General features: G+C 40.2%; 1 protein-coding gene across 1 annotated transcript in view; it reads right to left on the reverse strand.

Annotated features, from left to right (window-relative positions):
* LOC137384775 (lysine-specific demethylase RSBN1L-like) overlaps nucleotides 1-12336 on the reverse strand; it is a 69492-nt gene that overhangs the window by 35763 nt on the left and 21393 nt on the right. Inside the window, exon 2 of the mRNA XM_068059229.1 lies at nucleotides 8091-8725. Within this exon, the coding sequence (XP_067915330.1) occupies nucleotides 8091-8725 (635 nt within the window). The remainder of the gene's footprint in view (nucleotides 1-8090; nucleotides 8726-12336) is intronic.

Genomic DNA, 12336 nt, shown 5'->3' on the forward strand with positions numbered 1-12336 from the left:
AAAATTGTTTCAAAACAAGCTGAAGAATGAATGTTAGAACTCTTTTTAAAGTCACTATTTTGATTTTATTTTTCAAACTTCAGAATGAAAGATTGCAAGAAAATACCAGCACATGGATGATTCGAGTATTTGGCCTTTATTTTGTTGGTACATTTAGAATTTTAAAATAATTTACATAAAGCTTTAGTTATCCAGCCAATTTATGTTCAAGTACCAAATAAACCAGCTTGCTTCACTGTATCTGGGGGGAGTCTTAAGAAATTTCTTTCCAAATTTGCACTGGAGGATGCATCCTCCCCCATTTCTACACCCTAGCATCCTTATGGAAAGTGCAAATAATACCTCAATGTATTTATTCGGGTTTGTTTATACATGTGATTTATAGTTTGAAAACTCTGACTTCAAAATTTTCCAAGAACCAGTTGCAAAACACTTCCGTGCAGTGATTTATTGGAACCTTCTACAAATTCTTCCTCACATTCACTCCTTCCTCCGCACATTGCCGTATCCCAGGTTCCAAAGTGATGCCAAACCATGGGATCCACCTATTCATGGCCTAATAGTTTTCTATTCAACTTGCAAGTCATTAAACCCATGAACTTTTGCTGTGACTGTAATATTAATTAATTCTTTCCCCACTCTCTTCTTCTAACCCAACTAAAATAGAGCATCTTTTAGTTTTGCTAAAGGATGGCACCTAAAATATTAATTTGTTTTTGTCTTTCAGATGCTAATTATTTTTTCTTCATTCATTTACTGGATTTGGACATTGCTGGCAAGGCCTTGAGTAGGTGGTGGTGAGCCACCTTCTCGAATACAACCGTGTGGTTTGCTGGGCCATTTCATAGGGTGGTTAAGACTGAACCACATTGCTGTGGCTCTGAGCTCATGTACAGGCCAGACTGGGAAAGATTAGCAGATTTCCTTCCCTAAAAGGACATTAGTGAACCAGATTGGTTTTTACTTTTCATTTTTATTCCATATTTACTTAATTAATTGAATTTAAATTCCCCAGCTGTTGGGTTGGGACTTGAACTCAGGTCTCTGCATTGTTAATGTGGGTCTGTGAATAATTAGTTCAGTAACATAACCACTACACTGTTCCCTGATGTGCATACAATGAAACATGCATATAATGAAAAAGACTGCCTGTGGCACTGTCTGCAGTTATTTCACAAATACATATCTTCCTCTCCACCACCCCCCACCCCCCATTATTAAGACGGCAGTGGAGGAGAGACACTCCAAGGCTTGCTCAAGTGAGCCTCCTTGTGGCCAGAGCCTGCAATATCATGACTGTTACCACAGCAAAACTGATTGTAAATTGCTGTGTCAATATTGCCCAAATGTAAATGCTGACATAAATGTATAACCAAAAATTGCAACAAGAGGCAAGGGAAATGGACAGAAAGCTGAGACCCGACACAAATGCTCCTCTTCAATCCCCTTTCCCCATGGGTCAGTACCAACTGTATACCACTGCTCTTATTGCAAAGTACTTCCATAAGGTGAGGGGCACTATATAAATACAGATTATCTCTAGTCACTGAGTAAGAGAATTCAAGGTTTATTTTCACAATACAACAGCAGTGTTGGACTACTATCCACTTTCAAAATTCCTCTCAATGAGCAAACATAACTAACCTGGTAATTGTTAAGTGGTGATCTGTGAGACACCAGTAGTTTTGTTGGGACAGGGAAATGAGAAGAGAATGGGTCAAAGAAGATGATAGGATGACAAAAATCATTGATTAATGGGTCCTGTAAATAAAACTAAAGGCACAAGTATGTAACTCAAATTCTAAATAATCCTAGCACAAAAGCAAAACACAAACATTACTGAACTGAAGAATGTATAGATTTATGTTTCAACAGTAAATACAACATTAAAAATCAAGAGCAAGCTCCAGGAAAGCAGAATAATATTGTCTACAGAATGTTCAGCAAACCCCTGGTAGCAGATGTGGAACCAAGGATTGTCCCACGTTCCCAAATATAGGAGGAAGTACAACAGTTAAACATGACAACAGTTCTGTGCTAATGTAGGAGAGCCTCAGAAGAGGAAATCACATTTTATTAGTTTCAATGTCCTAGAACTTGGGATCATATTGTAAAGAATTCAAGCACTTGGTCGGACATTTCCCCACAATGCTGTTAAGGAGGTAGTTACAAGATTTTGACAGTGACAGTGAAGAAATGGCGATATAATTCCAAGGCTGGATGGTGTGCAACTTGCAGGTGATGGTGTTCCCGTGCATCTGCTGCCCTTGTCCTTCTAGATAGTAGAGGTCATGAATTTGGAAGGTGTTGGCAAAGGAGCCTTGGCAAGTTTCTGCAGTGCATCTTGTAGATGGTACACACTGCTGTCACTGTGCATTGGTGGTGGAAGGAGTGAATGTTTAAGGTGGTTAATGGGGTGATCAAGTGGGCTGTTTTGTCCTGGATGGTGTTGAGCTTCTTGAATGTTGTTGGAGTTGCACTCATCCAGGAAAGTGAACAGTATTCAATCACACCCCTGACTTGGGCAGGCTTTGGAAAGTCAGGAAGAGAGTTTCGCGTGGCAGAATTCCCAGCCTCTGACCTGCTCTTGAGCTACAGTATTTATATGGCTGGTCCAGTTCAGTTTCTGGTCAATGGTAGGCCTCAGGATGTTGATGGAGGGGAATTCAGTGATGGCAATGCTGTTGAATGTCATGGCGAGATGATTAGATTCTCTCTTGTTGGAGATGACCATTGCCCGGCACATGTGCGGCATGAATGTCTCTTGCCACTTATCAGCCCAAGCCTGAATGTTGTCCGGGTCTTGCTGCATCTGGGCACCGACTGCTTCAGTATATGAGGAGTCATAAATGGTACTGAACACTGTTCAATCATCAACGAACATCCTCACTTCTGATCTCATGTTGAAGGGAAGGTCATTGATTAAGCAGCTGAAGATGGTTGGGCCAAGGACACTACCCCCAGGAACTCCTGCAGCGATGTCCTGGAGTTGAGATAATTGGCCTCCAACAACCACAACCATCTTCCTTTGTGCAAGGTATGACTCCAATCAGTGAAGAGTTTTCCCCAATTGACAGTGACTTCAATTTTCCTAGGGCTCCTTGAAAGCCACACTTTGTCAAATGCTGCCTTCATGTGAGGGGTGATCAAACTCACCTCACCTCTTGAATTCAGCTCTCTTGTCCATGTTTGGACCAAGGCTGTAATGATGTTTGGAGCAGAGTGGCCCTGGCGGAACCCAAACTGAGTATCAGTCAGCAGATTGTTGCTAAGTGTTGCTTGGTAGCAGTGCCAATGACACATTCCATCATTTTGCTGATGATTGAGAGTAGATTGATGGGGCCGTAATTGGCCAGACTTGATTTGTCCTGCTTTTTGTACACAGGACATATCTGGGCAATTTTCCACATTGGCAGGTAGCTGTACTGAACAGCTTGGCTGGGGCACAGCTAGTTCTGGAGTACAAGTCTTCAATACTACAGTTGGGATGTTGTCAGGGCCCAAAGCCTTTGCTTACCCAGTGCTTCAGCTGTTCCTTGATATCACAGAGTGAATCGAATTGTCTGAAGACTGACATCTATGATGGTGGTGACTGTAGGAGGAGGTCAAGATGGATCAGCCAGAAGTGCCGAGTGGATGAAGATGGTTGCAAATGCTTCAGTCTTGCCTACTACACTAATATGCTGGGCTCGCCCATCATTTAGAAGATGGTGATTTTGCAGCCTCCTCCTCCAGTTAGTTGTTTAATTGTCCACCACTATTCATGACTGGACGTGATAGGACTGCAAAGCTTTGATCTGATCTATTGGTTTTGGGATCATTTAACTCTTGTCTATAGCGTACTGCTTAGCAGCATGTAGACCTGTTGCAACTCCACCAGGTTGGCACCTCATTTTTAGGTATGCCTGGTGCTGCTCCTGGAATGCTACACTCCTTATTGAACCAGAGTTGGTCGCCTGGCTTGATGGTAATGGTACAGTGAGGGATATGCAGGGCCATGAGGTAACAGATTGTGGCTGAATACAATTCTGCTGCTGCTGATGGCCTACAATGCCTCATGGATGTTCAGTTTTGAGCTGTTAGATCTGTTCTGAGTCTATCATATTTAGTACAGTGGTAGTGTCACACATGGAGGGTGTTCTCAGCATGAAGACGGAACCTTGTCTCCCAAAGGACTGTGCGGTGGTCACTCCCACCAATACTATCATGGACAGATGCATCTGCAACAGGTAGATTTGTGATGAGTTCAAGTAGGTTTGCCCTCTTGTTGGTTCTCTCACCACCTGCTGTAGGCCCAGGATGCAAGAGCCTAAAGAGAAGTTTAATTAGGAAAAATATTTTCTCTCTACAAGAAAGAGATAGCAAATCAAACCCTTCAAAACATATCAAAATAAATATTTTACTATCTTGTGTAGCAGTTTAAGTAATAGTTTTAGATAAGCTCCTAGAGTTTGTTTTTCCAGGTTACCAACCTACTTTCTTCCCGATACAGCATCTGGTCATTTGCTGACTCAATCTAATGTCCTGCCTTCTCTTCCTGGTAACCTGTTCATTATCCCGAACTGTGCTCCTCACAAACCTGAAGCTACAGCTGCTTGATCTTCTATCCTGGCATATCATTTTAACATAAAACAATGCACGATCAGAACAGACCACTGCAGTCCACCTGGCTGGTCCATCTCAAAGTATAGTTTCAGGTTTAATTTTCCTACTTCAATTATAATACATAACATGTATGTTTCTTTACAAACTGAAGAGCCCTACCATTACATTGCTATTCATAGTGTTTCGCTCTAACACCTAGAAGGAGGCTTTCCTCTGCATTATCTCTAGGACCTGCAGGTTGCAGTAACCAGAACGCTATGCAATGCTTCAGGCTTGGCCTAACTTTGAGGATTTTAATTTAACCAATTTGCTAATGTGATTCACATTATATTTGCTTTGTTTATTGTCACCTCAAGCTGTTTAGACATGGTGAGCATCCCTAGGTTCCCTTTTACTTCCCTTCTGGCAAGCTCCATCCCATTCTTGAGTATACACCTCCAATTTTCATTCTGAATATGCACTTGTCCATATTAAGCTTCATTTGCCACTGATCACCAGCACATTCTGGAGCCAAACAAACAGAGAGCAGGCAACGAGATACGATTAATTCATGACCTCATAGTGAAGGCGCCCCAAGGCAGCAGTGATCATATGATTGAATTTACATTCAGTTTGAGGGAGAGAAGAGTGGGTCTAACATTACTAATTTAAACTTAAATAAGGGCAATTATGAGGACATGAAAACAGAGCTAGCAAAAATGAACTGGCAAAGTAGGTTAAGGGATAGGTCAATAGAGATGCAATGGCAGACATTTAAGGGGATATTTCAGAATACAAAGAACTGATACATTCCAACGAGAAGGAAGAGCTCCAAGTGGAGGACCCACCATCCATGGTTAACTAAAAAAGTTAAAGATAGTATCACACTTTAAAAAAATCTTTTTAAAAAATGCAGAAAAATGGGTGGCAGGTCAGAAGACTGGACAGAATATAAAAAGCAGCAAAGAATAAAAGATTAAGGAGGGAAAAATTAGAATACAAGAGAAAGCTGGCTAGAAATAAAGAGATATTTAAAAACGAAATAAAGTTAACAAAGTGAGCATTGGTCCTATAGAAACTGAGTCTGGGGAATTAATATGGGAAAATAAGGAGATGGCAGATGAATTCAACAGGTATCTTGCATCGGTCTTCACCATAGAGGTGATGTCATACAAGTAATATCCCAGGAAATAGCTGTAAATCAGGAAATGGAAGGGAGGGAGGAACCTAAGAAAATGACAATCACCAGGGAAGAAGTACTGAGGAAATTGTTGAAACTGCAGGCCAACAAGACCTGATGGACTTCATTCTAGGGTCTTAAATGAAGTGGCTAGTGAGATAGTTGATGCGTTGGTTTTAATTTTTCAAAATTCCCTAGATTCGAGAAGGCTCCATCAGATTGCAAAATAGTCAATGTAACTCCTTTATTCAAAAAAGAGAGGGAGACAGAAAGCAGGAAACCACAGGACAGTTAGCTTAACATCTGTCATAGGGAAAATGTTAGAAGCTATTATTAAAGGTGTTATAATAGGGCACTTAGAAAAATTCAAGGTAATCAGGCAGAGTCAACATGGTTTTGTGAAAGGGAAATCCTGTTTAACCAATTTATTGGAGTTCTTTGAAGAAGTAACATGCACTGTGAATGTACTGTTCTTAGATTTCCAGAAGGTATTTGCTAAGGTGCCACAAAGGTTATTGTGGAAAATAAAAGCTCATGGTGTAGGGGGTAACATTTTGGCATGGATAGAAGATTGGCTAGCTAACAGGAAACAGAGTGGGGGCACAAATGGGTCATTTTCTGGTTGGCAAGATGTAATGAGTGGTGTGCCACAGGGATCAGTGTTGGGGCCTCAACTTTTTACAATTTATATAAATGACTTAGATGAAGGGACCGAAGGTATGGTTGCTAAATTTGCTGATGACACAAACATAGGTAGGAAAGTAAGTTGTGAAGAGGATACAAGGAGGCTACAAAAGGATATAGATAGGTTAAGTGAGTGGGCAAAGATCTGGCAAATGGAGTATAATGCGAAAAAATGTGAAATTGTCCATTTTGGGTAGCAAGAATAAAAAAGCATATTATCTAAATGGTGAGAGATTGCAGATCTCAGATGTGGAGAGATCTGGGCGTTCTAGTGCACGAATCGCAAAAGGTTAGTATGCAGGTACAGCAGGTAATTAGGAAAGCTAATAGAATGTTATTGTTTATTGCAAGGGGAATTGAATATAAAAGTAGGGAGGTTATACTTCAGTTATACAGAGCATTGGTGAGACCACATCTGGAATACTGTGTATAAAATTGGTCTCCTTATGTAAGGAAGGATGTAAATTCATTGGAAACAGTTCAGAGAACGGCACACTGGCGCAGTGGTTAGCACCGCAGCCTCACAGCTCCAGGGACCCAGGTTCGATTCTGGGTACTGCCTATGCGGAGTTTGCAAGTTCTCAGTGTCTGTGTGGGTTTTCGCTGGGTGCTCCGGTTTCCTCCCACATCCAAAAGACTTGCAGGTGATAGGTAAATTGGCCGTTGTAAATTGCCCCTAGTGTAGGGAGGTGATAGGGAATATGGGATTACTGCAGGGTTAGTATAACCGGGTGGTCGTTGGTCGGCACAGACTCGGTGGGCCAAAGGGCCTGTTTCAGTGCTGTATCTCTAAATAAATAAAAAAATAAAAAATAAAACTGGACTAATACTTGGAATGGGTGGGCTATCTTATGAGGAAAGATTGGACAGGCTAGGCTTGTATCCGCTGGAGTTTAGAAGAGTAAGAGATGACTTGATTGAAACATAAGATTCTATGGGTCGTGATTGGATGGATATGGAAAGGATGCTTCCCCTTGTGGGAGAATCTAGAACTACGGGCAACTGTTTAAAAATAAGGGATCGCCCATTTAAGACAGATGAGGAGAAATTTTTTCTGAGGGTCGTGTGTCTTTGGAATTCTCTACCTCAAAAGGTAGTGGAAGCAGTGTTTTCAAATCTTTTTAAGGCAGAAATAGATAGATTCTTGATCAGCAAGGTGGGGGGGAAAGGTTATTGGGGGTAGGCAGGAATGTGTTGAGGTTACAATCAGATCAGCCATGATCTTGTTGACTGGTGGAGCAGGCTCGACGCACTGAGTGGCCTGCTCCTGCTTCGTACGTTTATATTAACATAATATTGCACATGAAAGACAAATGGGCAGTTTACAACACTTAAGGTACTGAAATATAAATGCTGTTTTTATTTGAAATCCCTCGCCATCAGTAAATATGTAACCGTCTGTAGAAACCAATCAATAAAATTCCTTAGTCAGTCCTGCCAAGCTATAATTCAACAGTACAGAAAGGTTATGAAGTCAGTTTCCCCTCCCTCTCCAGACAATCTAGCACAGACTGAAAAAATTATGCTTAAAGAAGCCAAATTCATCAGTTAAGGATTCCTTAACTGAAAGCATAAACACTGGCCCCATTCCCTCAGGTGCCACTAATTACATTGAATTTTGAGAGAGACGGACGCACCCTACCTGAGCATTGAAGTTTGACATGGTAGTTGTCTCTATATCCTTTTTTCCCAAGATCTCCATCTTCACTGGTGCACTTGGAAAGCTATAGGCAAAGTACTCAAGGAAGTCTGGTAAGTATGCAGCAGCTCCATGAACAATACCCATAACATAATGGGCTGCAGAGTTATTATTCTCACTAAATGTTAGATTCACAAACTCCTCTGAAAATCTCTCCATCTCCGCAAGAGATAGGGAAGAGAGTTCATCCATGTAGGCATGCACCACTGAAGCTCCTCCATTAGGCTGGTCTTCTATGTGAATAAACCTTCTGAATTCCAACAGACCTAGTCTTGAACCTTTGTTTTCAACACTGGAATCCTTGCAGAAGTTAGGGGGAACTTGACTGCTTTCCACTGGCACACATTCAGACAATCCATCTCCTTGGTACAGAATAGTTATCTTATTCTCATCTTTAATTGACGTCACCTGCTGCTCTTTGATTTCTGACATTAGTCCTGAACAAATTGTTTGAATGGATTTGCTGCACATTTTGGGCTGTTTCCGTTTTTCACTTTCCTTGTGTTTCTTTTTCTTTTTCTTCTTTATCTTTTTAAACTGGAATTCTTCAGTACTAAGTTTTCTTTTTTCACTGTTACCTGCAAGCAAATGAAACAGAAAATATCTATAGCTTCAACAAATTTGTAATGTCAACTTAATGATTCTTTGAGAATTTTCAAGTTTTGACAGAATAGCAGAACCCATTTACCTAATTTCTTGCAGACTCTTCAATCTCAATCAGGTTTACATATGTAGCTTTTCTCAAACTATTTACCATGTCTTGTTATTTGGTTTCACTTGTTCTTTTTGAAGGGTTCTGAATTCTCCCCTATTCTGCACTTTTCTTCACACCCCACTTCAAATGTACAAATCAACCTGCAGACAGGACCCTGCCAAGGCTGCTGTTGATCCAGCTGCAAGGAGGTGCACGGGAGTGGCCTGAGTTGATATTCTCCAAAAGCAATTAAGCGTGGAGCTTCTACTTAGACCTGAGCGCAATGGTTTGATCACCATAGCAGGAAAGCTACCAATCCTACGGTACTGAAAATGTGCCACTACATTTTAAACATATTAAGTTCATAATGTACAAATGCTAATATTGAAGAAAATACAATACAAGGTCAGGTAGTCTTTTGCAGCTTATTAGTGTTCCTCAATTTCAATAAACAGGAAATCATCCTCCAGGGGAAACCTAGCATGAATACTGTCAAGAGCTTCATGCACACTTACATGGCTCTAACTTGTGAATTGCATTCAAAGAGCGTGTTCACCATTCAATCATATATTAATAAATCAATGTAGAGCAGAATCTAAAAACTGTAGAGAGCAATCTGGAGCATTGCACCATCAAAGCACCTTTTAGCAATTTAGCCGTGAATGAAGTCAGTCCAATACAAAAGAGCTACAACAGCAAAGTGCCTCAACAATGGTTCATGGAAATATTTTGTAGTAGAATTTTGTTTTGTCAGTTTTCCTCCTGAACCCATTGCACCATGCTAGGATGCAGTTCCACGAGCGCCAGTCATCCCAATACCTCACTTTTTTTTTTTAAGTGTGAGCCTCAACAGAAAATGTCACCAAACTCTTCAATCACAGCGGCATCATTGCTGAGCCCAATCCAATGCTTACTAATGTTGATCTGTACACACTTCAAACAGGATCACTGATTAGCAAATCGGAGCAGGAACTCAGAATTTTCCCCTCCCTAACTCACACTAAAACCAAGTGTATCTGTTTACTGATGCTGAAATCAGCTAAATCAACATGATTTGGAGAGTAAACCAGAGACCTTAACAAATTAATCTGGGTTATTCAAAAAAAAAGGCAAGGTGCTTAATTTTATTTGTATCTATACTTCTACTTTATTATACATGGGAGCATGTTTGGGAAAAAAATAATTTGCCCTGAAACTTTGATGAACATCGAGATGGCAGCTGCTACTTGATGATAACTCCACTTGGCAACCTTACAACAACGTTGGTTTTTAAGAAAAGATGCAAGTGGTAAAAACTGTTTATGGGCGGCACAGTGGTTAGCACCGCAGCCTCACAGCTCCAGCGACCCGGGTTCAATTCTGGGTACTGCCTGTGTGGAGTTTGCAAGCTCTCCCTGTGTCTGTGTGGGTTTTCGCTGGGTACTCCGGTTTCCTCCCACCACCAAAGACTTGCAGGTTGATAGGTAAATTGGCCATTATAAATTGCCCCTAGTATAGGTAGGTGGTAGGGGAATATAAGGACAGGTGGGGATGTGGTAGGAATATGGGATTAGTGTAGGATTAGTATAAGTGGGTGGTTGATGGTCGGCACAGACTCAGTGGGCCGAAGGGCCTGTTTCAGTGCTGTATCCCTAAACAAATAAATAAAAATTATTTTGATGGACAGTTTGAAAGGTTTTTTTTTAAAAACTGGTATATTGTTTCCATCTGTTCTATGGTTAGAAATATTTAATACTCAGTAATGATTGTATGCCATTATTAAAACAGATTCAAGCACATAACAGTGATTATGCAGGTTCTCAGCATTAAATAGAAACATAAAATAATGAGGCAAAAAAGAAAAAGGACTCAATTGAATGCCTGTGGGTTGCCGAGAGGAGATAATGAAGGGGTCCACAATGCCCAAACTAAGTGAAAAATAAGCAATGCCAAACAGTAAAATTTAAACATGCTGGCCCAGTGTTACTTTCATAGACACAAACATGAATTTGCACTTAAATTGCACCTGCTTTGCCAATGTGAACTAGCATCTCAGTATCCTTGCAAACTAATCATCACCCAGAGCATGAAAACACAATCTGAGAGTGTAGCTAAAATAAAACTGGAAGAAATGGAAAATTGGTTCCGCCATTGCTACAGCTTCACTACCTCAATTTAGTGCTCAAATGCAAAAAATTAACCAAATTTAGTTTCCCCCTCCTACTTGAATGATTTGTGCGACTGTACTTTTTACTACTGGTAACACTTTGGTACTTGTCCTGAATTGTCATTCTTCATATATATGAGCCCAGATAACAATTGTTGGCAGGTCATTGAATAGCAATCACAAACAGGAAACTTTGCCCTTTCCTAGTCCATGAAACATGCAACATCAAAACCACTCAAATAACATATCCATGCCAACAGCAGAAAACTTTATCATGCATTACTCCAATGTAAATAAGAAACTGAAAATAAATGACACCATCCCTTCCATTTAAAATCAAATATTTTAAGTGCAATTGTTACATCATGTCCATAGCAATACAAAACAGCAAAGTATTGCTTTGGGGTTGTGACTTAGACATTCTTAAAAATGACAGTCCTGAGATTACTGTATATTTATGCTGATTTGAATCATATATATTGTTCCGTTCATAATTTGTTCAACATTCTGAAAGTGCACAAAACATTAAACTTTACAGCCTGCAGCACAATGATCTTATTCTGTACCTCAAAGAATAAGTAGCACTAAACATCTCAAAATAAGGTTGAATATTTTCCCTACAATAGGAAGATGCCTCTTACTGAAGCTTTTATTTTAATGGGATGCACGAAAGAGAGACTCTGTAGTAAATTCTAGAGATCTACAAGATGAAAAATAATTGTGGACTCTCCCAGCTTTCAAAAAAAGCATTCTGGGATTTTTGATGCCTGCATGAATCAGTACCACAAAAATATATTCAACATAATGCACTGGATTTGTGCTTAGTATTTACAATCCAACAATCAAACGTGTTTCCCCCTTCAGACAAATTGCTGATGAATCACGGATATGGCTACGGCAATATTGTTTTAGCTATAGACTAACAAGTAGAAAATGCCTTGTGCGCGCGCACACACGCAAAAAACCCACAGATGAATGTACATTTACTTAAACATCCACCATTATTCAGTAACTAGGGAAGTAAAGCACTGCTTTTCATCTCAACATTTTATCAACAAATGCAGAGAAAAAATGGAAGTAGATATGAATATGCCATTGAAATGAGTGTTGAGATTACAGGCCAATGACTGTCTATCACTCATTGTTTACACTACTCAGAAATTGCAATTAACCATATCTCAATACCCAATTAGTCACATGTGGTTAGGGACTAAATATTGGACATCACTAACCTAAACATTGCCAATTACTCTTCCATCAATCCTCTCGACCCCTTGATCACATCTGTGCTGTCAGTCTACTAATCCAACCTCATCTTGGAGGAGTCGTGTATTCCTTCAGCTCAATAT

This window comes from Heterodontus francisci, chromosome 27, assembly GCF_036365525.1.
Source record: "Heterodontus francisci isolate sHetFra1 chromosome 27, sHetFra1.hap1, whole genome shotgun sequence".
Lineage (NCBI taxonomy): Eukaryota > Metazoa > Chordata > Chondrichthyes > Heterodontiformes > Heterodontidae > Heterodontus > Heterodontus francisci.